This window comes from Zootermopsis nevadensis, unplaced genomic scaffold (assembly GCF_977971745.1).
Source record: "Zootermopsis nevadensis isolate Lab colony 2312 unplaced genomic scaffold, Znev_1.0 Znev_ptg000018l, whole genome shotgun sequence".
Classification (NCBI taxonomy): domain Eukaryota; kingdom Metazoa; phylum Arthropoda; class Insecta; order Blattodea; family Termopsidae; genus Zootermopsis; species Zootermopsis nevadensis.
Window position 1 is genome coordinate 6,532,646 of NW_028259150.1, and position 27,093 is coordinate 6,559,738.

The following is a 27,093-nucleotide window of genomic DNA, read 5'->3' on the forward strand; positions in this document are numbered from 1 at the left end:
ATGCCGAGGGAAAATCCGTTCCCCAAAACTTTGTGATTTTTAAGGAATTTTAAAAACTATCAACAGAAGATGGAATAGTTCAAAATAAAGAAATCGGTAACATAATATCATCGCCAAATACATTCAAATATGAAATCAAGGTGGATGCCATGGCACGCACGTTTACTAGTCACATCGGAAATGAGAAGTACTTTCAACGTTTTGGTTGGAAAAGTCAACGAAAGAGAATGCGTGGGAGACTCTGTGTCTGATACAGTGGCGGATTTTGCGAACACGATAAATCCATTCGGGCCCAGTGAATGTAAACACAGAAGTGTGCGTCATCATGATCCATTTTGCTGGTTTCATTGACGCTTTATCCCTCAGATCACGTGATTCACCTGTGCTTAACTTCGTGATTATTCACGTGCTTCTGTTTACATTAACTGTCACGTCTCCATGAATGAACTGTAGTTAAATTTTTGGAGCTGTGGATTCAAATCTGACTTCCAGCAGTTGAGATTACTCCCACTCTTGAAGATGGCTGTCTTCTGGGTTGTTGCCTTATGATGGAGGCAGCAAGGACCTCTGAAACGTCGGTGAACTTCTACCAGACTACACGGCGCAACAACCCAGAAGACAGCCATCTTCAGACTTACCGCCGTGGCAACTTCAAGTCCTACTCTTGCTAAGCGTGGATGGGCTTCGCTATGAAATGTTTCCGTAGTTCCGAACGGGACAATAAAATCAGTGCAATCCATTCAACCCGTTCAGCACCCCATAAATAATTTTAAGCGCAGTTTTTACACGGTCACCGGTTCGAACTTCAAGGTCAGAGGGTTTGCAAACCTGAATCGTGCTATTTCAAGTACTCGTAGATAGGAAGCGATAACTGTAGCTACTAAGCGTCGCCATTAATATGCAACAACAAACATAAGACAGTAAAATAATTTCTGCCTTTCGTATAAATGCCAAAGAACATAAGAGCACTTGTTATCGTTATCAACAATCTCACTTCTCTGCATTACCGTGTTTACTGTCTCCTGAAGGTGGTTCATGGTTACTACGTCTGCGACAGACGAAGCTAACCAACCAAGCATGATTCTGTTACGTAACTTGTAGCCAAGGTTACTTGATCTGCACTTTTCCGTATTGTTTTAGGTTGTCATCCGTATATTGAAAAGACACGTGTTGATGCTGAAATGAAAAGGCTGTCATGAAAGGGGAGCAGCGTCTGTTAAACGTTTAAAATTTTGTGAAATAGTCTAGGAGATCCGGGTTTAGTGCCATTTTTTGTTTGTCAGTAAGCCAGAATATATAGTGTAGAATGATAGATAGTTTTTAATGAATATACCTGATGAATTGGAAAGAATATGGAAGAAAGCTGTCGTAGACTTATTTAAGGTACCCTTTCGAGGAGAGACCGCCAGACTACGAATCAGAAGTGTTAACGACGTCAAAATTCATTCCCGCTTGAAAAGCAAGTGACTAAGATATTAAATTAGATTTGAGGTTTTCACTGCAAGAAATATTTGCTTTGTGATATTCTGAGTTATCACGCCAAGTAGTCTTATGTGTGGTTACCAAGGTTTGGATGGAACGTGTGGTCTCCATTTTCACGTACACAGGCCAGTTGTGGAAGCTTGAAATCTGATAACATACAATTTTTAGTCGGACTGGACGGGGCTGAAGCCCGAAGATTTGTAGACAAAGCTTTCTGCCGTACACCTGTTTTGACCCCCCCCCAAAAAAACAAAAACAAAAAAACAACCACTTTCTAATACTCTTCACTTCAGCCCTGAAGGTGGAGACAGTATGTTCCACGGAAACGTTTGCATGCTACTTAATTATTTTATGTTTGTAGTTATTACATTCCGATCATATTATTATTTGCTTAAATTTGTTTGGGGTGATTGGTTTCAGTGTTTGGGGCGGTGGGGTGAGTTGATTTGTGTTTCGTATCACGCAAAGTATGCCTTCTGATGACAATTCTAGCGCATTTCAGCTCTGTCAGTCAGAATTCAAGTGTTCATTAAAGAAACTGTTGAAGTAGCGATCTATATCTGGGATATGTTAGGTTAGAAGTTGGCAAAATATTTTCACAGAATAATTCCTGCGCTGTAGTAAAATGTTATACTGAAGATTTGTCATACTCTTTCGAATTTGGATCCCAGAATGTTAGATGTTAGGTAACCGTAAGAATAGATGTTTTTAACACTGTCTTTACACTGAAAATAACCAGGAATTTTAATTTGTGTCGAGAGTTGTTGATTTCTGCACGACAGATTTAATTAAATCGAATTTTGATGAGAAATGTCCAATTATTTACACGAGATTTTCTATCTACTTATTCGGTATAATTTCCAGCTTATGTTACTATGTTTTAAAGAATGTTTATCGTTTCAACTGCACGCGCACTTGGTGTCATGATGTGTGACTTATGTTTCGTTCATTTTTAGGTATGGTGTAACCTATAATTAATGCAGCACAATGAAAATTAACTCATTTCTCTATGTAATGTCGTTATAGTTGTTTTAGTCAACATTACAGTTTTTTACGATGCATGCCTGACTGTTGACCAGTTCTGCTAATAATGCTTTGGAAACCTTTTTTAACATTTGTTTTATTCACTATGAGATCAAAACCCAGTACATGTATAATCATACGTTAAGTATTAATTATTGGTGTCACAAAACCCTACATGTTCCGGCTAATCGTCATCTTCAGGCAAGGTTTACCTAGATAGATTTTATAATGATTTTATTTTTTATTCGAATGGATCAGAATATTCGACCTTGATTCCGCAGCGCAGAATATTTTCAACCTAGTAATAAATTTCATCCTTATATAATATTTTAATCAGACAGTAGGCGGTCTGAAGTTGTTTTTCTGTCGTTGCACTCCAATGGTTTGTCTTTCCTTGTAATCCGAACTTGCATTATGATACACATGTGTTACATAACGTTATTTACAAACCTGTAACAGCCGGATTAAAGAATGGATAATTTAGATTTCATTATCCAAGCTATTTAATGAAATGTGAACCGATTTGAATAAAGTTCAAGGTAAAATTTATAATTTGGTCCAGGCCTGTGTGTAAATTAAAAAGTTACCTCTCATGCATGTCGATTGTAGTCTTTTTATAGTATGTAGTCTTTAGATTTACAACCTTGAGGATGGAGGTGATGCGTTTACTCGATACGTTGCTAAACAAGACCAGACGGCGTCATATACACCAGAGGGCCACAATAGACATCTTTACGCCGTGAGAATCTCAAATCTCAGATTCTTTTCGTACGATGTTTGTACTCTAGTAGTCTTGAGAACTGTTATGTGTACGTACGTTCTTTGGTATGTACATACATGCTTGTAATGCTGTGTAACATATTCAGCGGTGGGTTTATTGGACAGGTATTATTTGTTTAATGATCGAAGTAAAACACTTTTAACATTGGCCTAATTTTGAAGGTTTCTGTTACTTATGTAATTGCTTATATGACGCATGTGTTTATGTATAAGTGCGCTCGTACTTACGTATGTGTTTTGTCTTTATTCTTGTTGTTGCTTCTGTTGATATTTGCTTTGTGTGTCTGAGAATAAAACTGGCCAGTGATACGATTATATCATGAAGGTAATTTCTTATGAATTAATTATAGATGAAGGTATTCTGCGTCTCTTGTAAATTTGAAATGATTCCGTCGAATTAAAAGCCACCGTCTAGAATAAATTTGTGTTACATCTGTTCACTAAAAATACTTTGAAAAAAAGACGTCTCTGAACGAAATAAACGATGGAAAGGCGGTCGGGTATATTTATTTACTCCGTGACATGATTCAGTTTGATACAGTGTGTACGCATGCACATTAGGCAACGAAGTTAGTTGAGATTGTTTAGGTAGATAAGACAATTTGGGTTGATTCATACTGTTTTAGCAGTGTATTTTCTAAATATGTCCCGAGATGTTACGGAATATCTTCGATGTGCGTTTCAGCTTGGTCAGCCAACCTATAAAGCACCAACAAAATATTGATATATGTCCTCCAGTTGAGCCAATAATGGTATTCTCTATTATTAATTCTTACATGCTGAAGCCTTATAATTTGGATTTTCAGCAGTTACTTCGATAAGCGAAGGTACGTTTATAATGCGATTTTTATGATAGAAATGGAAAGAAAATAGTAGATTACGGTCTTGTTGATTTGTGACATCGTTCAGGGAGACAATTCAATTTTTATGTGTTGTTCTGTAAGGTACAGATGTTAGCAAGAGCATGTGGCACATCGATCTTGAACACATTGGCTATAATGTCTTGATTACTTCAACCAGTTTTCTGAACGTAATCCTTGTAAAAGTTATTGTTATCTGTAGCAGTTGTTGTCATTATTCATTGAGAATGGAGAATAGGTAAATGTTTTCCCGCCAGCAAATCCTTTATATCTTGGAATGGCAGATAAGAGAGTATTGTGTCCAATTATCCTATTCTTAGCGTGATTGAGTTCAGATTGAAATTTTGTATCGGACATGAAAGATTTGAAGAAAAGTTTTTCATTTGGACGACATAGAGACGTAAGACCCACATAAACCTGTGATATGTGTAGACGTTCTCTAATATAGTGCTGTTTTACGAAATTACGAGGAAATCGAAGAAGAATTCGTAGGCATATTTAGTAATAATTCATGGGAGTTTTTCTGCTCTGCTTGTAAAGGAAACCGTTATCGTGTCCCTGGAACACCCGAGTGCCTGAATTGATATTTTTGTGATTTTCTTCAGTCACTATATGGAGATTTAGAAATGTTATGTCACTTCCTCCCTCTTAAGTTCATATACTATCTTCAGCAACTTGTTGTCAGTCACACTCGATTTCTTGATTGTGATATAAAACGGTTCAGAAGGAAGTTATAGCTCGTACCGTTCTACCGACAATACCGTGTTTACTCGTGAACGGATGTGCTGCATGCGTCAGCAACAGGAGAATGTTCGGTTTCAGATCCTTGCAAAGTTTATAACGGAAATGACTGCTAGATGTTTTCTTCAGAAGTTTAGAGACATGTGATTGGTACACGAATTCCAGGTGTTGTGAGGTTTCTTGTCGTTTTCCTGACTTGCAAGGAAATGCCGTGATACATTCAAGGAAGCCACGGTTTATTCTTCCTTCATACATACCGATTTATAATTTACAACCCATACAAATTCGTCATACAAAAGAAAGACCAATTTCTACAAAGGTTACCCTGAGCTGGCAGTAATGCCGTCAAAGAGGGTTATTTTGTCTCTTGGGTGGTTGGCGGACCTGTATAATCAGGAAGAGACTTTAGCAGGGCTGCTGTAAGCTCACTCGGCATTATGTTGTGTACTTGTAAGCAAGAAACATTTACGCCTGTTTGTGTATGTTATAAGCCCCACACAACAGTAGTGTCAGAGAAGTTGCATAACAATCCAGGTACATACGCCCAATACAATGAAGTAAGTAAGCCACGTCTCTGTATTTACTTGATATTTTCAATATTAACAGGAAAGAAAACATAAAGCTTACTTCGTCGAAAGGTTTTCTCTGCGTTCAAAGGCATGTCATCAAAACATATGCCTGAAGTTCATGTAGTGTGGTTAGTATGTACTACTTTCGTGTGGACCAATATTAAGTTGTATAATAAAGTTTTATTAATCGGTAAATTCTCATCGCTGGCTTATTATTTTGAAATATTGTTTTGAAGAGATTTTTATACAGCGTAAAACGTAACTGTCACTCGGAAGAAAGACCAGAGCTCTCGAGCGATTAGTACGAAGTGCTGAGGAGAATGATGGAAATCTTCGAAAGCTGAGGTTACAGAGGAACGGAGAAAATTACACAACGATGAACTTCACAGTTCGTACTCTTCACTTAATGTTATTGGACTGGCAAATCAATGAAAATGTGATGGCACGACAAGTAACATGCGCGGGAAAACAAGTATTGCGTACTAATTTTGTGTTGTGAAGGTCAGCGGGTAAAGTCGGTTGGAAGTTGTAGACGTAATGGGGAGAGTAATTTTAAATTTATCCTTAGATTTACAGTGTTCAACTGTGAACTACGTGGAAGTGGCTCAGGACATTGTCCAGTTGATGAATTTTCGGGTTCAATAAAAATTTGTAATTTGTCAAATTAAATAACTGCCGACTGCTTATGGAAAATTCTGTGCATATAGTCTGTGCTGAGTGTATAAACGGCTCCTAAAAACCTCAGTTGGATTTTTCTCTATTTTTCTCTCTTTTTCTGTCTTTCTTTCGTGACAACTGTGTTTGTATAAACTTTCCTCGTGGCAAGGAAGGAGCGGACAGGTTAGTCGGTTGCGTTGTATGAGACGCGAAGGGAGTGGCACAAGGTGGGGTGGGGGGCGAAGGGGGTCGAATGTGTCATTGGAGGAAATGTATGTGAAGACAGAGACATCACGATGGAAGAAAAGGGACGGGGGTGTTTTGTCTAAAAGTAGAATATATCAATAACCGTCATATTTTTTTCCTTGTGAAGTTTCCAAGAATTGTATTAAATAAATTTCTTCTGGGCTGTAGCCTCATGTAGTCTGACGGAAGTTACTGACGTTTCAGAGGTCCTTGCTGCTTCCATCATCAGACTACACGGCGAAATTTGATCCTGTCCGGGTCCCATAATCAGTCGTATTGATTGTACCCTTACAGACTTGACTTTGTGTAGTCTGTAGATGGTCACCGACGTTTCGAAGGAACGTATCGCCTCCATTTTCAGAGGTGAAGATGCCACCTGTTACCCAAAGGATGGAGACAATACATTCCTCCAATGCATTATTGACCCAGAAGACCCAAGTCAACATCTTTACCGCAGTGAGAACCTCCAACCCCACATAATCAGTCAATTTACTTGAATTTAGGCCACAACCATTGGTGTTGATGAGAGCAACAGTCTGAGAAAAGAATGACGATGCACGAAATTATTTTTGCGAATTCGGGTACTTACTCCCTGATCGTTTTTTTTTCTCTGCGTATTGCCAGCTGTGCGTGCCTTTCCGTTCATTACTCGTGTGGCGTCGTTGACGATCTGCCCCAATCCGGAAATGATTATATCTGCCAGTTCACGTGTCCTGTTTAATTGCTGCGTTTAGTTAAATTGCACCGATAAAACAGATTAGTGTTGCGAGGGGGGGGGGGGGGGAGAGGGAAACGACCGTACAATTATAAACATTGCTGATATCTACAGGGTGGTCGTTAAACTGTTGCATACTTTGGTTGGCCACACTTGAAGCGTGTGATAAATCTGTTAGCAAAATCATACTAATCACAGTGACGAAAGACCATACCATTGATGAGATCTGGGACAAAATAATTCAGTACAATGTCTCTGGAAGATTATATACAATAAACAGTCTATGAAAAGCTTGTTGAAAAAATCGATATGCAATAAAGAAAGTATAGGAATGTTGATTGTATTATTTCTTACACAGAAGGCACAAAGTCCTTTCTCTCCTCAATGTTACCGCGAAATAAACCACGCTTCTTTTTATATGTGTGCAGTGCAGTAAGAAGAAAGTAACAGCAAATAACTTCTAAGCGTTGTTGGTTTGGTTCTTTTATGGCCAAACACGTAGGCCTGCCTGCTTATTGTTTCTCCATTTCCGTGTGTCTTTCTCTAATAACTTCTGAGCTAAGTACGAATGGTTGAGTAAACTTTGTATGAAGATTTTGCCACTAGAATCCGCCCCCATATTTATGGGCCTATTTTTAAAGACTTAGCATAAATAATACTTCCAAGGCGGTCGTGCGAATTTATGAGGTCAGTGCACTAACACCATTTGCTGTGGTGCTTTTAAATTTGGTGTGGCTCAAATGTTAAAAGTGTTACGAATAATCGAATGAGTTTACAGGTCACGTAATGTGATTGTCAGTATCCAGTTAGAACTTCTACTTCTTATTTCGAATTTTCCTGTTTTCAAATTACGTCTTGGAGAGCGGATATCCAGACTGAAGTTTTGTGTTTTTCTCAGTTCCTACAGGCAGATGCCTGAATAGTGCATTAAAATAGGTCACGACTGCTTCGTTTAACTTACATAGGGGAGGTCATGTCTGTCTGTCTGTCCTCATGTTTTAGTTCGAGAACCGTTGGACGTTTTTCTGTTAGATTGACATCCAGGAGTTTCACTACCAGTTCTGTTCTTAATAAATTACAACATAATACTATCACTATACATGAGAACGTACATGCATTTTAAACTTACCAGTAAAATAAATAATGCCTTTGAGTGGCAGCAGAGAAATTAAAATAGGAACGCTATAAATGCGTATCGGAAGGTACACGGTTCGAATGATGCTTGAATAGTAGGCTTAGTTTCAGTTAGGCGACGACCGTATCCTTTTAAATCCTTACATTTCTGCCGTCGGTTGTATGAAAACTTTAACATTTGCTGAGACGCGAATAACAACATGGCGATCGCACAAAATATTGTCAGTTTAGTGTGACGACACTTGGGCATTGCAGTTTGAATTTGGTGCAGAACCGGTATAAACTACCTGGGAAAGTGAGTGTCAGTGGACTTAGCAACTGGAGTTCGATTCTCGACAGGGTAGGAGTTTCATGATTGCCACCACATCTGCATCGGGTCGGGAGTTCAGCCAGTCTCCAGGTACTGTGGGTTCATTTCTCGGCGGTAAAACGGCAGGGTCGTGAAAGTTGCCGCTCGCCCCCTCTAGAACCGAGATTTATAATGCATGGAGTTGTAATTCCTTTTCCATTTCTTACTCCAAGGCACAGTTCTTAGGCAGAGGCTGGATTTTTACCTTTTAGCCGCTGGTTGTGTGTAGACTGTTTCGTATTAACACGTGTCCATTGCATTTAGCTGATATACAAATAGATATTTTATGCTGTGAGATTGTACAGACCAGTGATAAAATGTCGCCAGATGCTGTTTTACTACTCGTGGACTGTGCAAGTTAAAATAATTACACGCATGAAGGCGTGTGACCGTTTTGAAATGCCACAGTTGTGATCGCCATTATTCACAAGGGCAGCCAGCACCTGCTTTGAGCTTCACGCTGGCAGAGCGGTTCTCCATAGCTTCGTTGGTTCCTGCCCATCTCGCTTAGTGTTGCTAAATGCAGAGTGAGGACATCACGCCATCAACCACGCGTATGGAATGACGTGCTTTCAACCTCTAACAGGCCTAACACAAATTATCTGAGAGGTTTCAGATATTTGATTAACGAAAACTAAACGACGTGTAGAAATGAAGCTTGGGTTTACGCATTAGAAAGAGAACTTCATGAAACCTTTTTCTGGCATGTGGGAAAAGCGGCCTACCTCCAATAATGGCCACAACGCAGCTCTTGACATGGCAGAAAATGACGACTCAACCCGAGAAAGCGTTATGTGTGATCGAGTTCCATCCAACAAAATGTGTGATCACTTCAAACGTGTTTTGTTGAGGCAATTCCATAAAAATCATCTATGCACGAATTCAGTTCGCTTTCCCGGACTGAGTCGCCATTTTACTGCCGTGTCAACAGTTGTGTTCCTAGTGGCCATGTTTGGAGTTGCGTCACTTCTCCGGCATGCTACAACATATTATTTCTTTATTTTTCTTGCAGTGGTGTAAGCTTATTTCTGTATGCCATTTGGTTTTTGTTAAACGATCATTTGAAACCACTCAATGAATTTGTGCTCGCATTGCATGTGTAAAAATCTGAATTAGAGATAAAGTTAGTTTCAGGTTTCAGTCTGGTGCATTATTCCAATTCATCTTGGAATAGTTTTGTATGTTTGTTTCGTACCTACTTGCAACTGGCGAGCAATGACGTTGTGTATAAACATCGATATGCTATCAGCCGTCTGTCGAGTAATCGAGAGCGATTGTTAACTGCAGACCGTGCAGCTTGGTATTGCGGCTTTGCTGATTACTGTCAGTGGTGCAAGGCTACAGAAACTCTTAAATCGGTCTAATCTTGCCTTTAAGTTAGAAAGTGCTGTGCTTGTATTCGCTGGTAAAATAGCCACCACGTAGAATTAATCTTAGAATGAATGATTTGGTGAAAATCTAGCAGTGGCGCAGCTACTCAAGAAATGGCCCCCCCCCCCCCCAAAAAAAGGAAACCCGAGTGTTCGTTGCCGTGTTCACAAGAGCTCGCCATTGCTACGATCCCGAGTGACTTTAATCCGGTCCACGTCCTCACACTCTTTTTATAATATTCATTTTAATAACATTTTTGCCTTTTGTGTGTCCATGTCTCTCGGTTTTATTCTTTTGATGTCTTCCTACTAACATTTCGTATTGAAATTTTGTTTCTCCAAATTTCAGTTACGACAGCAAGTTCATCCTACAATTTCCATTGTGTGTGCATTCATTGTGAAAAAAATTGAAGGTTTTGAAATTGCGTTTTATGTTGACGCGGTAGGAAAGAGGTTTCTTACTTTTAAATTTAGGCGTAAAGATTTGGGGAGAAGGAGGGGGCTGTTTTGGGGTCCTCTGATGCGGTGCAAAATGGGGCAAGACATCGACCAGAGGTCGGTTTACGACGAGGATCAATATGCCCATTGTTGCGCCTGCGTGGAATTAACCTGCCGTCAAGTTTTGACCATAGAGGGTGAAGGGGCAGAATGGGTGTGGCCAGAACATCTACTGGGGGCGGGGGGTCACAAGTAAAGCAACAGTCAAGGTATTTCCGACACGCGAGCATCATTTCAAAATACACATTTGACAAAAAGAAAATAACTTCATTTGATTCTCAGGTCACTTGTCTTCTTTTATTTTTCAGTTTCTTTTTCCTCTTACCTTTATCTTTTCCTTCATTATTCTCGTTGTCCTTGCTCCTTATTCATCAGTTCTTCAGTTTTGTTGTTGTCCTTCTCCTTCCGGGTCTTGTTTTATGTTATTCCTCTTTTATTTGAGCCTCTAGTCCTCCTCAGGGCTTCTTCTGTTAAGATGTATGACAGGCGAAGAGACAGTCAAACCATCTTAAGGCTTCTGCCTGCCTGGGACAATTGCGAAAAATCGCGGACAGGCACCGAAGCTCCAAGCGGGTTTCGAATGTTCGATCCCGTTTATGTGGTCAATGACGTACCCGGGCGTAGGACTCTGCTTTTGAGGCGGCCGTTCCGTCGACGGCTTAATTTGTGACAGTAAAGTATCTAATAAATATTACCAGAATTAGGCATGTTTATAGCCTGTTACCATAGAGATGTGATGTTCTTTACAACGATTTGTTTGTGGTTATTGCCATGATTTTCAAATCGAGTTTCGGTTACTTAGTGTTTGTAGCATGGATATATGTGTACGGATGAGGGCGTAAAGTACATACACATCTTATTGGTAAGAATCGGAAAGAGAAATGTACCCTATTAATCATCTTCGAAACCGCGGAAAGACATTTTATTATCAGGTTTACCCAGGACTGCTTTCAGGGCTTTGGCCTGTAATCTTCTCGGTCTTGGCGCCGTTAGTTTCCAAGCTGGAGAAATGCACACACACACACAAATTTAAATGTTGTATATAAGGTACGCATTTGTATATCCGTATCTAGGCTCCACTTGATATGTAATAATGCTGTATATAGGTAGAGTATCCGTAAAAGATTTTATCAGATTTCTTCGTCCTAAGCCCCCTATTTTACAGTCTCTGGGTTTTCCGATCTGCCTTTTCCCTCTCTCTTGATTTGTTCTTAGGTACTTTTAGATCTTACCTACTGATATTATAATTTAACATAGTTTTATGGCATTCCTCATCCTTTATTTTTCCTTAGTTTTTTATGTCTTCGTAGCAATGCGACAGCATTCTTAGGAAAGTCGTGTAATATATTTGCCTCGGCCCTCCTTCCGTGTCTTGCGGGCTGCTGTATTATCAGTGCAGGAGTGTTTTATTTGCTCACTTTCTGATACGCATCTTATTTTTCAACTTCCTTCCCAGTGCACTGTCACATATCCGTTTAAAAATTACGTTAATAAATAAAACTTTTGTTTTAATGTCTTTGTTATGTCAAAACTTGGCAGTTGCGTGTCACATGGAACGACATGTATCAGATGAATGGTTTAGTTTTGAAATTTTTACAGCCGTCCTTTTTATCCGGCCCGTGTAGAGTTTTAGATTTTTGTAACACATTATTTAATTTAGGAATGCAGTGTAATTTATCTATAAAATTTCAAACTGTTGGACTATAATGTTTTTAACTCTGACATGTCAATATTTTTAGTCAATCATTACCTGTACTAGACTCGATTCCGGAATTAATTTTTTTCTGCTAGTAATAAATTACGAAATAGGAATGATAAGATGATTAATGAATATGAAAGGAAGCGGTCGTGGCCTAATTTAAGATACTATCAAGGCATTTCCTTGGAGAGACTGATACAAACAACGAAAAGTGTGAGTTAGTATAGCTCACCTCTGGGTTGAGGTTTGAACCTGGGGCTTTGCGAATAGGAAGCAGGAGTGCAGATTACTCGGGAATCGGATTTTTATGATGACGCTGATGAATCTTCGGATATGAACAGCAAAGAATTTTTCTGGTAGTCAAATGTGTTGAATACTCAGGCAAGCTGTTAGTTATGGAGAGAGACCACTTGGTAGACCAACGATGTAGATGGAAAGAAAGTATTATTTAAGTGGTTCTTTAAAGTACTTTGTGAAGATGAACTGAATTGTATAGGTTTTGTATTCATTGGCAGGCTTTCATTAAACGGTGTTAAACCTCTGTGTTGAATTAACAGGGAGTTCGCTAGTGAGATTAAAAGGATGAATTTCACCGGTTTAAGGCACTCGTTTTTGTGTGACTGCCACCTTCATGGAAGCAGAGGCTAAACATTATATGATCTGTTCTAAACTGGTGAGAGTTTGATGGGAGTGTCAGTGGCTGGCTTGTAGCATTAACATGATTAAGAGAAAATTTTCCATTCTGTGTGGACTAAACCTAACTTCTAAAGCGAAATGGTCATATTAGTATGAAAATCGAGACTGAATTTTACTTCAGAATGGGTCGTAGAGAAATGGCATGTGAGTTTGTTACTAGATTAAAAGCAGCTTAATCTAATTTAATTTCGGGATTATGTGAACCTTCAGGTTACATAAACGAAAGGACTTATTGTCCAGTTGAGTGACTGTCAGTTCTTGAATGATGATTGTGTTACATGGAGTTATTCTTTTATAGTTACACTTTGATGTTTTTAAGTCTTACTTCAATTGATCTTTTACCCTTCTGCGTACGGACGATCATGTGTACGTCTTCTCCAAGTGTTTCTGATATCAGCAGGACATCCAGCGAGTTTTTCGTACGTGGATCAGTCTCTTGTAGATGGCTGTCTTCTGGGTTGTTGCGCCGTGTAATCTGGCAGAAGTTTGCCAGCTTTTCAGAGGTTCTTACTGCCTCCATCATCAGGGCATCGCAAGGATCTGTGAAACGTTGGCAAACTTCTGCCAGATTACACGGCGCAACAACCCTGAAGACAGCCATCTTCGGACTCATAGCCGCGAAGACTTCAAATCCTACTCAGTCTCTTGTGTTTAGACAAGCTGCCAGAACAAAAGGCAATATAGCAAGCATATAGTTTTTCTCATGCCTTGTTCTATTGTATCGTGTCAAAAGCAGAGGTGCATTTCACTCACGTAACTAGTAAAATACTCTCTCCTTATTAGTCGCGGCCAATGGACTCTTCACTGGACTTGCTCCAGTAACTCCTGTCGTTCTTGTCTTGCTTATACACAAGCTACAACTAAAAAGTCGTGGGGGGTTACGTTTTCTTTTATCGCGAAGTTTTGTGAAGATTCCTGATTCTCTTTTTTATTTTCTAAAGTTTCATTTTCTAATTTGTTAACTAGACCAATTTACGTGGTGCAATCCAGTAAAGCTGACTGCAGTGGTACGTTGTTTCTCAAGTTTTCTTATTTATGGTCCCGTGAAGAATAATACAAAAAAAGTCAAGAGTTTATGAGAAAAGAGATGCAGTAATGGGTGTGTTCTGTGTAATTGATTCTTAACGTCCGTCCTCTATTGTTTAAAGAATATGTTAAATAGCTCAGTTTAAGGTTCTCGTCTGTACCGATTGAAGGTGAAGGATTTGTGTTACAAGATTTTTACCCAAAAATGTTTTATTCAGGCATATGGTAAAGTTATAAGAAAGATGGTTTTATCCTCGATTAATGCAATTTGAAATGAAAAATGTTAAAGGAACTTGTACACACGTGTTGTAAAGTGGTATTTCCTCTGAATCAGATGTAGTCCATTCGTTATATCGCCATGAGTTGGTGGAAAGGAATTAGGTGGTAACTGTTGAACCATGATGGCTTGCGCGATTCTCTTCTCTCTGATGACGTAAAAGTACCGCACATTTTCCTGTCTTTGGCTTTAGTTTTGACCTCATTCCATTGCATTATTTTTTCTGAGTTTTCACTACCCAGGTTTGTTTTGATCTTCCGATAGATTTTTACGCGCTGCTGTCTTACTTGCGGCGTAAGGATGTGAAATTTTTAAAACGTGGAAAGGGATTATAAACACTTCCTCCAAAATGTTGTACGATGTTTTGTATTTCGGATAGGGGAGACAAAACATACATGCAGAATGATTATGGGGAAATGTTTTGAAGAACCGTTACTTGAAAGACCGATGTGAAGGTGAGGGAATAATTTTGAGGTGAATAATAGGGAACTAAAAGTATCTTAAGAAGTACTGTGCTCCGTGGAGTTAGTATCGGTATTTATTGTTGATAGTAATGTTATTGCAGGATCTGTAGTAGGCTATATTTAAAGTGCGAACAAGCTATTTACCAGCTGTTAAACTTAAGATTTTTTCTTGCGAGATTTTCCGACTTACGGCCCATTCAAAATAGCTCCATCCGCCCTCTAAATAAAGGTAAACTGGTCAGAACGGATCATGCCCGGCCACATTTGGTCTGCTGTAGAATTTTTATCCGTGAGCACTGCCGTGATCTTTCTTTTTCACTTTTCGTTCACCGTATCTGGACAGAATGCACACTTTCTCGTCACGATTGAACACTAGTCTATAGTACACTTTTTTGAGTTTTCGTTTGTTCCTTCATTTATTTAACCACGCCTTGTCAACTACATGCAGCGTCGAATGAGAAGTGCGATGATCATTTTAAAGATCTAGAAGCATGAGCAAAGGATTTATTCTGGGTTAATATAACGCAATGCTTGAATCTCAGTATGGGACACATGTCTCCGGGCCAAGATTCGAACCTGAGACGTCTTCTGTACGAAACAGGCTCTCTAACCACTACGCCGTAATATTTGCGAACTCTGGTAAATGCTGTGTTTCTTAGTAGGATTTGAGGATCTCACGGCTGAAAGCACGAATATCAGTCTTCTGGGTTGTAGCGCCGTGCAGTCTGGTAGAAGTTGATTATGATGAGTACTTGTCGCCCTGATGATGGCGGCAACAGGCACCTCTGAAACGTCGGTAAACTTCTATCAGATACACGGCGCTACAGCCCAGAAGACAACCATCTTCACCATGTTTTTTCTTCGTATCAGGTGGGTACTAAAACAGCACAAAGAATTCAATACGGATGTGAAGCTAGGCCTACCCACGTCCTGAGAGGTTTACGAATCTGCAGACCATCCAAGAACGTGCTATCCTTATCATCGTTAACGATCGGCTGCTACTAATGTATGATGTGTAATCGTTCTTGATCCCAGAAAACCACATCATTGACGATTGCTTCTCAGAGTTCACTCGTAGTTTTAAGAAGGAAAGACGTCTCGAAAGTCATTCGTTGTACGAAACTGTATTCACAGATATCTGAGAACAGTTATTGGTGACGCGGTGACCAGAGATAACATAAGGTGCTGTATAATTATCAGGAGAAGTCAAGTGTGTGATGCATAGGCGTCTGTCAAAGGTGAACAGCAAGTGAAATGACCAGAAGTAATTAATAAAACAAACATGCATGTAAAGGAATGCGGAAACGAAATTGAAACAGAACGAAGCGGTATTGTTCTATGGTGGGAACTAATTTCAGCAGGATATTTTGTATTTTCGTTGTTCGGATACTTTATTATATTCATCGGAAGAGAGGTGGGGGTACTAATTTTGTAACGTGCAGAAGCACTGGCTATTTGTCAACTGAACGTTCGTAAAACGACGAATTGGTCCTTGTTGTAAGCCGATTGGTTTACGTTGTCATTTTATTCTGTGCATAAACGGTTTTTCTGGACGAAGGCCGTTCAGGTGTGACCAAACATGTTTGTATGAGTTGAGTAGCCTGTAGGTTCAGCGACTGTCATCCGCTATCTGACGCTAAGGTAAGGGCTGGACAATGCATGGGATGAATTTCGACCTGCCAGTTTTCCATTGTGTTTGCGACGTCACTTCCTGTCCGTTGCTTTTTGTCATAATACAGTGACCCGTTCCAATCTAATGTAAGCAGTACGCTAGCCAGACACTAGAGGTCGGTTTCATGACGTCACACCCTCATTTCTTATGCTTATAACGCTAATGTGGTTCATTATATTAAAAACCTTTCGTATAGAATAGGGCGTGGATGTTGGCTTGTAGGAGATTAGTGGTCAGCGTCACGCTCAGGCCGCTGAGCTCCTGGGTAAAGAAAACTTGTCTGGTAGAGATAAGGAAGAGAAAATGAAAATAGCTGACCCTGTCGGTAATCGAACTGCAGTTGTCCATTCCGGAGCCAGTCGCTGTGATGCCTGGTATCCAGGCTCCTTCTCGCATCTTGAATACGACTATGCTCAGCTAGTCTAATCGTCATCATGTGTGTACATTTGCAGAGGCATTATCTCTTGAACTAAGAAATGTCTAGCAAGCCTATTGTCTATTGTCTGTTGTTTCCTTTGGAACTGTGAGGTTTGTAAAAAGCCCAGTATTGGACCGTATACTGTTCCAGTAAACTACATTGTGATTCTTTTATAGATAGGCTCTTTAATACTTGTTCTTATATTATCTTTCATATATCATATTTCATGTTCCATATTATTTATTATCTTTCCCATATTTGCATTTATCTCGTACTTTGAGGCTCTCTAGCCAAAATCATCACGCTTAGATGTTCTTCACTCTCTGGAACACCTCATTGGTCCATCCATGCCTCTCTGCTTTCTCGTTTTTTTCTTTGTGGGTAGGCAACCTACGTGACCGGGGGTTAATGTTGCGCAACAGTGGAAACCCTTGGTCCCATTGTTGGAACATTTTGGCGCGCAACAGTGATCTCGGATAGCATGTGTGCAGAAATCGGCTCTGTAAAGCCCAGTTTACACGTAACGTCTTATCATACGTTTTGTTTGACGTATCAGTCAAAATGTTACGTATGGACAGAGAAACGGACGTTTTGCGTGAACTGAATGAAGACGGACGTCTCTCAGAAAACGGATCGGTTAGAGCATTGTTATCCGGTAAAACGTCAGTCTTTGTAGCTTTTACCTGTCGCTAGAAATCTTAGAATAGCAGTCAGTCTCTCATGGGGTGTGATAGCCCTTCTCATGGTAGTGTCCTTTTTTTTGTATTTCTGGAGTTACTAACGATAGTAATTTCAAATAAGTGTCCGTATCCATTCGTAAATAATTACGCCAGTCTTCAGGTTCATGACGTATTTCCCGAAGCAAATTCACATGAGAGAATCTGCCCCTCTTTAGCAACCATACTCTAGACCACCGTGAGCGACGAACAACTTCCTTTCTTTTCAATTTCACGAGACACAATGAAATAATCGCTACAAGTAATACTTCATCCGTGGTATCTATGAAACTGAGCAGAAAACGGTAGCTAAAACGTAAATAGTGTGGACATGGGATTTTGGTAAGTTTTACCTCACCATCTTAACTGATGAAACAAAACGTACGATAAGACGTTACGTGTAGACAGGGCTTAAGCAGTCTTTGTATTTGCTTCTAAGAGTGTCATTTTCACTGAAATAGTCTTTTGGTGTTGAACCTAAATACTTCCAGTGCTGCAGTCTGATCTGAGTCTTTTCCGTCTCACGTGTTTCTACATCATGAATAACATAAGCAGTTTGACTTTATTAAATATTCATATTAGTTTCAGAATTTGAAGGGCTAACTACCAGCGTTTCGTCCGGAGAGACTAAGAAAATCACCCTTACTCATGACAGGCAGTAAGTAACCTGCCGAAGAGTCGAACCTCGTACATCCACACGCCAGTGTTCGAGACCGTTATTTACAGGGTGGGTGGGAAGTAAGTAGGCATTGGGAAATGATTATAATATAGAAATATAGATGTTATAACCATTTCTCAATGCCTACTTACTTCCCACCCACACTGTAGAACCCATGCCCACCAGGCTGAGCAAAATGCAGGCCTAAATGTATGTACCTGGCCAACTTGTCACTACTAAACTAAGGAATTCCATGGTAGTTTTCTTGAGCAGTTTATGGCTTTTCATTTGGTCGAGTAATTCCCTGCTCTTATGAAACCTGAAGGTGTATCGCCGGATTCACAGAAACCGCAGTTCAGTCTGTTCCCTGGGACTTTATGTCTGTAAGGCCTGTCCTTCCTTCTAATTCTGCGCGTCTCAAGAGGTCGACGGAGTTTTCAACCAAATTTTTGTGTAAAGAAGATGGCTGTCTTTTAGGTTGTAGAGCCGTGTAGTCTGGTATAAATATACCGACGTTTCAGATGTCTTTGCTGTCTCCATCATCAGGGTGATGAGTCATCGCCCTGATGTTGGACGTTGGTAAACGTCTACCAGACTACATGGCTCAACAACCCAGAAGACAGCCGTCTTCGGACTCACCGCCGTGAAACTTCAAATCCTACTAAATTTATTTGTGGTCTGCGTCTTTCATTCTCCCGTTTGTGTTGTGTTCCTCCCTTCATTATCCTGGTTTAAGTATCGGGTGAGGAGTACAAATTCTGGAGCTCTTCATTATGTAAATAGTCTGCTGTCCTTTGTTACTCTGTTTCCCCTATGACCGAACAACGTTCATTTCTACATCACCCAGTCGCGGGTAATCATTTCCAGTCGCTTACACGAGCAAACAGCAGCCTGGAAAGTGAATGTACTCGAACATTGAGTCTATATAAAATGTCCGTACAGGTTACCACTTTATTTAATTGTTTTATTTGAATTGCTTCGCCCCCTCACTGCCACACTCTGGTCACACAATTGCAATCTTTGACCGTGATAAAAGGGGTAGTTATCCCCACAAATGTTTTGTTAAGCTGAGAGGGACACCCAACACAATGAATGGCAGGCATTATACCGCCCCTCGGAATTGTTTGTTGTCCGGTGGAGCATGGCGGTAATCACCAAGGGGGCGGTCTGGCGGCAACATGACAGGGGGGGGGGGCGAATGACTTAAAATATGATGAGCATGGGTGTAAATTTCTCATACATGAATACGATCACGCAATTGTATAGTAAAACTCGCATCAGGTAAGTCAGGTAATGCGTGATTTGCCACGAATAAGGCAACTCAACTGCACAGTGCTTCTGCACTTTGTTAAAGACCTTTCAGAAACAGTTGGCTATTTTAATAATTGTGATTTACTGAAATAAGGCTGGTTGATTTATTTATTTGGTTATTTCTTTATTATATTTAGGGCTATGTTTGTTGGTCTGAAGTAATCATGTCAGCACGGAACATTAATAAAACTAATGAATGAAAGTAATTTCGGGATTATTTGGATCAGATAGATGTGAAGTAACAGGTGATCGGAGGAAATTGCTTAGGTCTGTAAGCGGTCTTCGTAATTTCTGCAGCGCACACGCGTCTTTAATGTTGAGGTGATTGCGATGGGTCAGAAGGAATCGAAGAAACAAAACATTTTTCTTAGAAAAATAAACAAATTGGGGGGGACTTAGAGGAATATTTACGTAATATTAGAATAGATCAGAGATAACAAGAGTCGAAGATTTGATCTCAAATGAACTGACTCGCGATAAATTTGCATGAAGGGCTTGTATTGTGACATTGATGATTTTTTGCGTTCCATAACGACATGAAATTACTATAATTCACTATAGTAGTGAAATAGGCATACCTGTCTACTGATAAGAGTGTTGTCTGTACAATGGAGATAGTCAAACAGCTATTTTATCAATTCTTTTACGTAGCTTATTAGTTACTTGGTTAAGTTGTCCGTTGGTCAGTTTAATAATTGGTTTAATTAGTTTAGTTAATGACTGTTACGTACTCATTTATTCGTTTAGTCTGTTAGTTGGTTAGGTGCTGTGTTCAATCAGGTACGTAAGCAGCTACAAGGACGTCTGAAACGTTGGCGAACTTCTACCAGACTACCCGGCGGCACAACCCAGAAAACGGCCATATGAATTATGCACAATGTTAATAACTTATATTTGAGCACATTCATTGGTAATTTGTGAAAATTTCTGAATAAGTATTATTTAAAGAATGAAAATCGGCTGTTAGTTGCCAAAAATAATGCTAGGAAGGTTGTCTTGGCATTGGGTTTAACTGGGTAACTATTCTTGGCCCGAGGGAAGAAAAACGTTGGACCATCTTTATTATCCATGTTTATAGTTCATTAATGGCTTCACAGCCTCCGAAATCAGGCCCGTCGACAGTATTGTATATAAAATGCCTGTCACGAGACATCTCATCCACTCTGGTTTGTCTAATATTCTTTTATCGCTTCTGTTTTCCGGAGCTTCGATTCTGAATTTCGTTTTCGAAACCGCCCTTCCGCTTACTGTTGAGAGCATCTCTCACTTTATTGCGTGTGTTCATTTCTTGTTTCTTGGTAATTAGTAGCACTTTCTTTTCTTAGGCGTATGAAACGGGTAGCTCTACATATGCGTAGTTCCGGAAACCGTAAACATGAAACTCGGGTATGTTACAGATATGCTAAAGCATTTGCTCGGCGTTGACATATTACTTTATCAGCTATAGCTCTTATATGCACGTATTTTAATTTGGTCCAAATTACTCATTTCATGCTTTGAAAGTTGTTTTACTACAACTGTTCTTGTACATTTTTTAGATATGGAGGTTTGTGGAACAGAAAGAAACTGATATTGTGATAATGTGTTATATTTTACAAATTATGAGGCTCCTATGTGAGTAATTTTAATTAGTCATATGCTAATAAAGTCTTCTCGGGCTATCAGCCGTGTTAGTTGGTGATCAATCACCGATGTTTCGAGGACAGAGATGGTCCTCGAAACGTCGACGATTGATCACCAACTAACACGGCTGATAGCCCGAGAAGGCTTTAATGAAAGCCGCCGTGAAAGCTTCACATCAGATATCAGTCATATGCTGTTTCATCTCCCGTATGTCCTGAAGTCTTTATCTGCACATTGCTGTCAAGGAAACTCTTTGTAGGTCTTCCTCAGAATGAGAGATCAAGTTTCAGACCCACATGAATTAAACAGACCTACAATTGTTTGTTTCAAACCTTACATTGTAATAGAATGATGGATGAATAAGGATTCCGAGATGAATGATGACGAGCATTTCCTGAATTCGGCCTGCTTTAAAACTCTTTTAAATTCGTTCCAAGTAGGCCTTTTTGAAATGCGCCGGAATTTCAAAATATTTATGTGACTTTGTCATAGACCTACTTTCTGGTGACGGAGACATAAATGCATACTTGTCTTCCTTCAGCCATCTTCAGACTTACGGCCGTGAAAATCTCAAATCCTACGAAAGGGTTCATCATCATTTGCTCATTTCCTACATTACAGCAAACTTTTGACGCTATGAATCTTTAGGTATACCAAGTTACAGTTTAAGTTTATTCCTCAAGTATTGTGTTGGTAGACATTTATTTACCTAGACTACAATAACACTAATTATAAGTTGTTAAGAAAACAGAGGCTATTTTGTCTTTATGTCCTGCAGCTAAACTTAAGAGGTTAGTTTATTCCGACAAATAATTTGCATAATAAGCCAATATATATAAAATAGAATTGTTTTCCGGTTTTCAACTTACTGGAAGCGTTCACTGTATTTATGCATACTTATACATTATCTCGAAGGTTTAGTGATCCCTCTAATTTAGAAGACCTATATGTTATTGAGAATTTATATTCCGACGGGTTAGTCGAGAGTTATTAACTGTAGTTCTCGAATTTCATGGCTAGATTTATTCTTAATGTTACTTTACGATGCTGTTCCAGCCGTAGAGATTATATAGCGCAGAATGGCATAGAAACATTGTCATGAATAGCTAATAGGAAAGGATATCGAAGGAGGAGGTCGTAGCTTCAGGATAACATTTTACCCAGACATTCGCTGTACAGACTGAGAAGAACGACGAAAAGGATAATTATTTCAAGGATTTGACGGAAGAAATTTATAATGACAATTGTTTGTGCCACTGTTTTTATAAGAGTAGTCGCAAAAATCCTGGCGGCTCTTCTGTGTTTTAGAAGGCTTTTTCGTCTTATTAGTTTTATGCTTCAGATGAGTTAGTATCTTTTTTTATAAGGAAATAATTTATAAAACATCGTGTAAAGGTTTAAATGTGTTCGAATGGGCCACGCTAAGACGATATCTTGTAGGATAGATATATGTGTGTGTGTGTTTGACAGAAATTATCGGAAAGAAAAGCATGTATTTTGATAGTCCAAGGAAAGCGTCATAACGGACCACGGTTTGAGAAGCCCTGACGCAGGTGCCGCGGATGAAATCACGACTCTCTTTTGTTTGCTCGCGCTACCCCAATGATGTGCAAAACCTGGCCACTGTTGGCCGGCGTCGTTAAACTGCTCGCATGCAACTCGCCATGAATTATTCAGTCAGTAAATTGCTCCTTGTTCCCATACATTAGTAAAACAAACAGATTCATGGCTGATGCCATTCCTACACGTGCGGTTTCATATAGTGCCTGATAAAATGGTTCACCAAGCACAGGGGATAAAGTAACAGGATTGTTGATTAATTTTATTATGCTCAACGTGTATATAGTAGAGGTTATATACAGAACTCTGCATGTTCCATTACTCTGAGGATTTTGATAAAGTTTGGTATTAGAAGATATACGCTAATAGTTGCCAAGCGGATTTAATTCTAGTTTATGTCTGTCTTACGTAGTCTAATTAATTTCTGTTTTGTATGAAGCTCAGTCGATCTTAAGGTTGATAAGTGACATAACATGAAGATTTCTGTCTTCTGGGTTGTTGCGCTGTGTAGTATGGTCGATGTTAACCAACGTTTCAGAGGTCATACTGCCTCCGTCATCAGGGCGACACAGCGGTGAGGATGAAGATTTCTGTCTTCTGGGTTGTTGCGCTGTGTAGTCTGGTCGATGTTTACCAACGTTTCAGAGGTCATACTGCCTCCATCATCAGGGCGATGAGTATGAAGATTTCTGTCTTCTGGGTTGTTGCGCCGTGTAGTATGGTCGATGTTTACCAACGTTTCAGAGGTCATACTGATGACGGAGGCAGTATGACATCTGAAACGTTGGTAAACATCGACCATACTACACGGCGCAACAACCCAGAAGACAGAAATCTTCATACTCACCGCTGTGAAAACATCAGATCTTACATGACATAACATGGGCTACAGATGTGATTAAGATCTGTATTTTTTATTTAAACATGTTTGTGTACAGTTTTCACTATTCTATAGAGTGTGATTGAACTCTGCAGCAGTAGATTATATTCCTAGAATTTTTGTGCAATAATTGGATATAAACGACATTGAGACACCGCATGAGAATCGCAACGAACGTGCACTCATAACTGGAGTATAGCCCGTGCTTTCCAGTTTTGTCCATACTTGTGTTTGGTTTGTGAATTAGCCGGAATAGCTCAGCTAGTACGTCCTCAACGGCTGGGGTTCTGTTCCCGGATTTTTTCTTTGTTGCCACAGCGACCAGTTTTCAGATTATTGTTTCATGTGCCTACGACGACAAGGTTGTAAACTCCTGCAGACAGCATCAAGGGACGCCTTCAGAGCGCAGCTTAATTTATTGCATTGCCCTGCCTTAAAGATATAAAGAAAGTCCACCGTAACTGTGCTTTATTTTTATTTCAGTTTCACTTCTGCTGTTAATGATAAAGAAATCGCAGGGCTTTAGGCTAATATAAATTCAAGCGTTCCTTCTAAAGTCCGAAGTATTTTTTATTTCGTTTCGAGTATACGAGCTTTGGCTGTGTTATGCAATCCAAGTCGTGAAATGATAATTATTCCACAACGGGCGGGTTATATTTAAGCCTTGGGGGTCAGTTTTCTCATGCACGGTATGGTGATCAATAGCTTACAGTGACCTCTTTTTAAAATTTGGTTTTAACATACCAGTGAATGTATACCGAAAATAGTCGATTTTTATAGACTTGTGTGATCATGCGTATTTAAAGGGAAATTCTCGCTATTATATATTTGCTTATGTTAAGACTACTCGTAGGTTAGATAAGTATATCAAACTGAAGGGTAGGAAGTAGTTTTAAGCTTTTGTTTCGCTACTCGTGTTATTGTAACGTCACGAGGAAACTGGTCGTGATTTCGTTTATTTTTTGATGTGGACAGATGAGGCCTGCTCTATCCTTGTTTGTGTAGATACATGTTTCAGGATCTCCTTTCTGATTCCAGATACATGTCCAGGTAAATATCATTTTGCACCCATAGGTCCACATGTGTGACTGTTGTTAAGATTTGTCTTACGGTCTATGGATATGATAATGCTTGTTACATTTCTCGAATATAGACCTTTTGCTTGTGTAAGAAGGTATTTGTAGGTGGTTTAAACGTGTTACTGCAGGGTGTAAAGCTATTATTATAGAAAATAAATAGCACTGTTCATGTTTTTATTACAGTCTCTTAGCCTAGGCTATTATAAGAATAAAACGCGTTGCTGGTCCACTGTGATTCTTATTAAAGCATAAAGTGTGTTATCATTGTAAAAAAGAAATTAAATATAGTTTTGTTCTCAAATTATAATGAAAAGGAAAGCGTGACACTTTCACTCCAACTATGCAGATTTTATGTTCACTAGAATAGCAGTTTGATATGATCCATGTCATGCCCATTGAACGTAAGTTACCTCCAGACTAAGTTAATTGAGTGATAAACATGATAGATAGCTACTCACAGCCACACCACAGTGGTCATTGAAAGTATTTAAAATGGATATTCATTTGTCTCTTTATACAAACCAACATGCCTTTCAATCAAGGTTATTTTAGAAATGTGATAGTATGTTAACAAATTAAGTAAGGAACTTATTCCGTAGTGCAGTTTGTTTTGACCATTTGATATTATTCGTCTGGCAAGATACATCCTTTCGTTGAACCTGCTTTTGGGCGCTGGAATCATGTAGCGCTGATGATTGAGGCAGTAAGATCCTCTGAAACGTCGGCATTAAGCCAATTAGTTAAGAGACGTCCTTTTACAGAGCGCGAACGGTCATAATTGCGGAGAGTTTTAATATTATGTTACATCAGAAGTCGGATAGTAGTACTCGATCATTGCTTGCGTGTAGGTCTACTGATATAGATCTAATTCATTATATTTCGTTTTAACAGGTAAGTCTGATGTAATTTCTAACTAACCAAGTGTAACTCTGCAAGCGGTTCAAAATGTCGGAAGCGAGGTAAGGTCTTATCACTGTTAATTACTTTGGGATTGTAGAAGTTTGTAAGACCCTACCATTATAAAAAGAAAATGTAAATCCAGATTTCTCATTTTATTTAATCATCATCTGATTTCGAGAACCCCAAAATTCGAAAAAGTGGTAAGCGCGCCGTTGTCTTTCGGAGTCTTCCCGTGGATCTAGTTATGAAGTGCAGATGAGTTTAATTTATTATTTTATTAACTGGGGCTCCTCATTGGTGGTGACTTGATTTTGCGACTTGGGGAGCAAAGATTCATAATATTAATTTGTATTAACGGGCTTCGTTGTTATTATTATCCCATCTATTCACCACTTTATTAATATTATTATCATTATTATTATTATTTTTTTGTTTTTGAAAAATATTGTTTTCCTCTAGTCGTACGTACGTTAAACATTCCAGGTTTTACGCATGCGTGAATCGATTAACCAGTAAAAGATTGTCTACCGAACGGACCAATGGGCACAGGTAAATGTTTGCCCCCCCCCCCCCCCCCCCTCCTGCAACAGAGAGTCAACAGCAATACAGATATAGGAACTGCAGTCACGAACATGAGTAATGAAACTGTCATGTTTGATAGCAGCAGAGGCCATTAGTACGAGGCCCAGCTTTTTAAATGGCAAAGCTCGTAATAATATGAAAAATCCTGTTCCCACCTGAACTAATACGGGCGGCAGCTTCCATTGCAAAGATCAGCTAATTGAAATATTGATTTTTATGAAAGCAAACCTTGTTTGTTTGTTTGTTTGTTTGCTTGCTATGAGGCTGAAACGAAATCATAAAACCATTCTGTAGTTAAAATACCAAGTTGCTGAACGTTGAAGCTGGCATAGTTACCACTGCTCTTTATTGAATTATTTCTACTGCTCATAACCGGATTATATGAAGACTACTGTCCTGGGATGTTGCGCGGTTTCTGGCCAGGAAGAAGTTTACCGACATTTCAGAAGTGTCGTCGGAGAACTTCTACCCGACTAAACGGCGCAACATCCCAGAAGAGAGTCATCTTCTTACTCGCCGTCGTGAGAATCTGAAATCTCATCTACCATTTCTTGTTTCGTTATAATGCGACCTTGCGCCTCGAACCTAATAGAACGTGGACATTCCGAGCTGGTTTGTGTAGCGGTAATGCTGCAGATTTTGCCAAATTCGGGAGGTCTGCGGTTCAAATCGCTGCCTAGATATTCGTAATTCATTTCTTTAAGAAAAATGGGCCAAAACTGCCTCCTTCCAATTCCTTGCCCACTGACCCGTCGAGAACCTGTTTTCCCGTTTCATTCGATGCCATTAACAGCGCAAGAAATGATCACCCAGATTCTGCAGTTGTTGCAAAGTTCGAGAGGATGATTGCTGGACTGTTTAATGGCGCCTTCTCTCTACATAAGTTGTACTCTGTAGCGTCGAATTCAAATGAACATGTGGATTGGGAAGGTGGCCTGTCTGCCGTTGTTCGTTTAATTTAATATTCCCGTCTATTTTTTGTTGTGGTACAATAGACATTGCTCATTATAATGCGTCATCTTTAATTTATGACAAATTACATCTCCGAGACCGTGAGCCCTCTTGCGTAGAAATTTGACACGCGTGCCTATATATAATAAATTATTCA

At 39.5% G+C, this 27,093-nt stretch overlaps 1 protein-coding gene across 2 annotated transcripts in view; it reads left to right on the forward strand.

Moving 5' to 3' along the window:
• Positions 1–27,093, forward strand: part of LOC110832994 (uncharacterized) — a 116,510-nt gene that overhangs the window by 1,907 nt on the left and 87,510 nt on the right. The window contains exon 1 of one of the 2 annotated variants that reach the window (XM_087351228.1): positions 5,309–5,420. The exons of the other annotated variant lie outside the window; for it this stretch is intronic. Coding sequence (XP_087207354.1) covers positions 5,324–5,420 — 97 coding nt within the window. The 5' untranslated portion in view covers positions 5,309–5,323. Of the gene's footprint in view, positions 1–5,308; positions 5,421–27,093 lie in introns of those variants that run through there. 2 annotated transcript variants of the gene reach the window in all.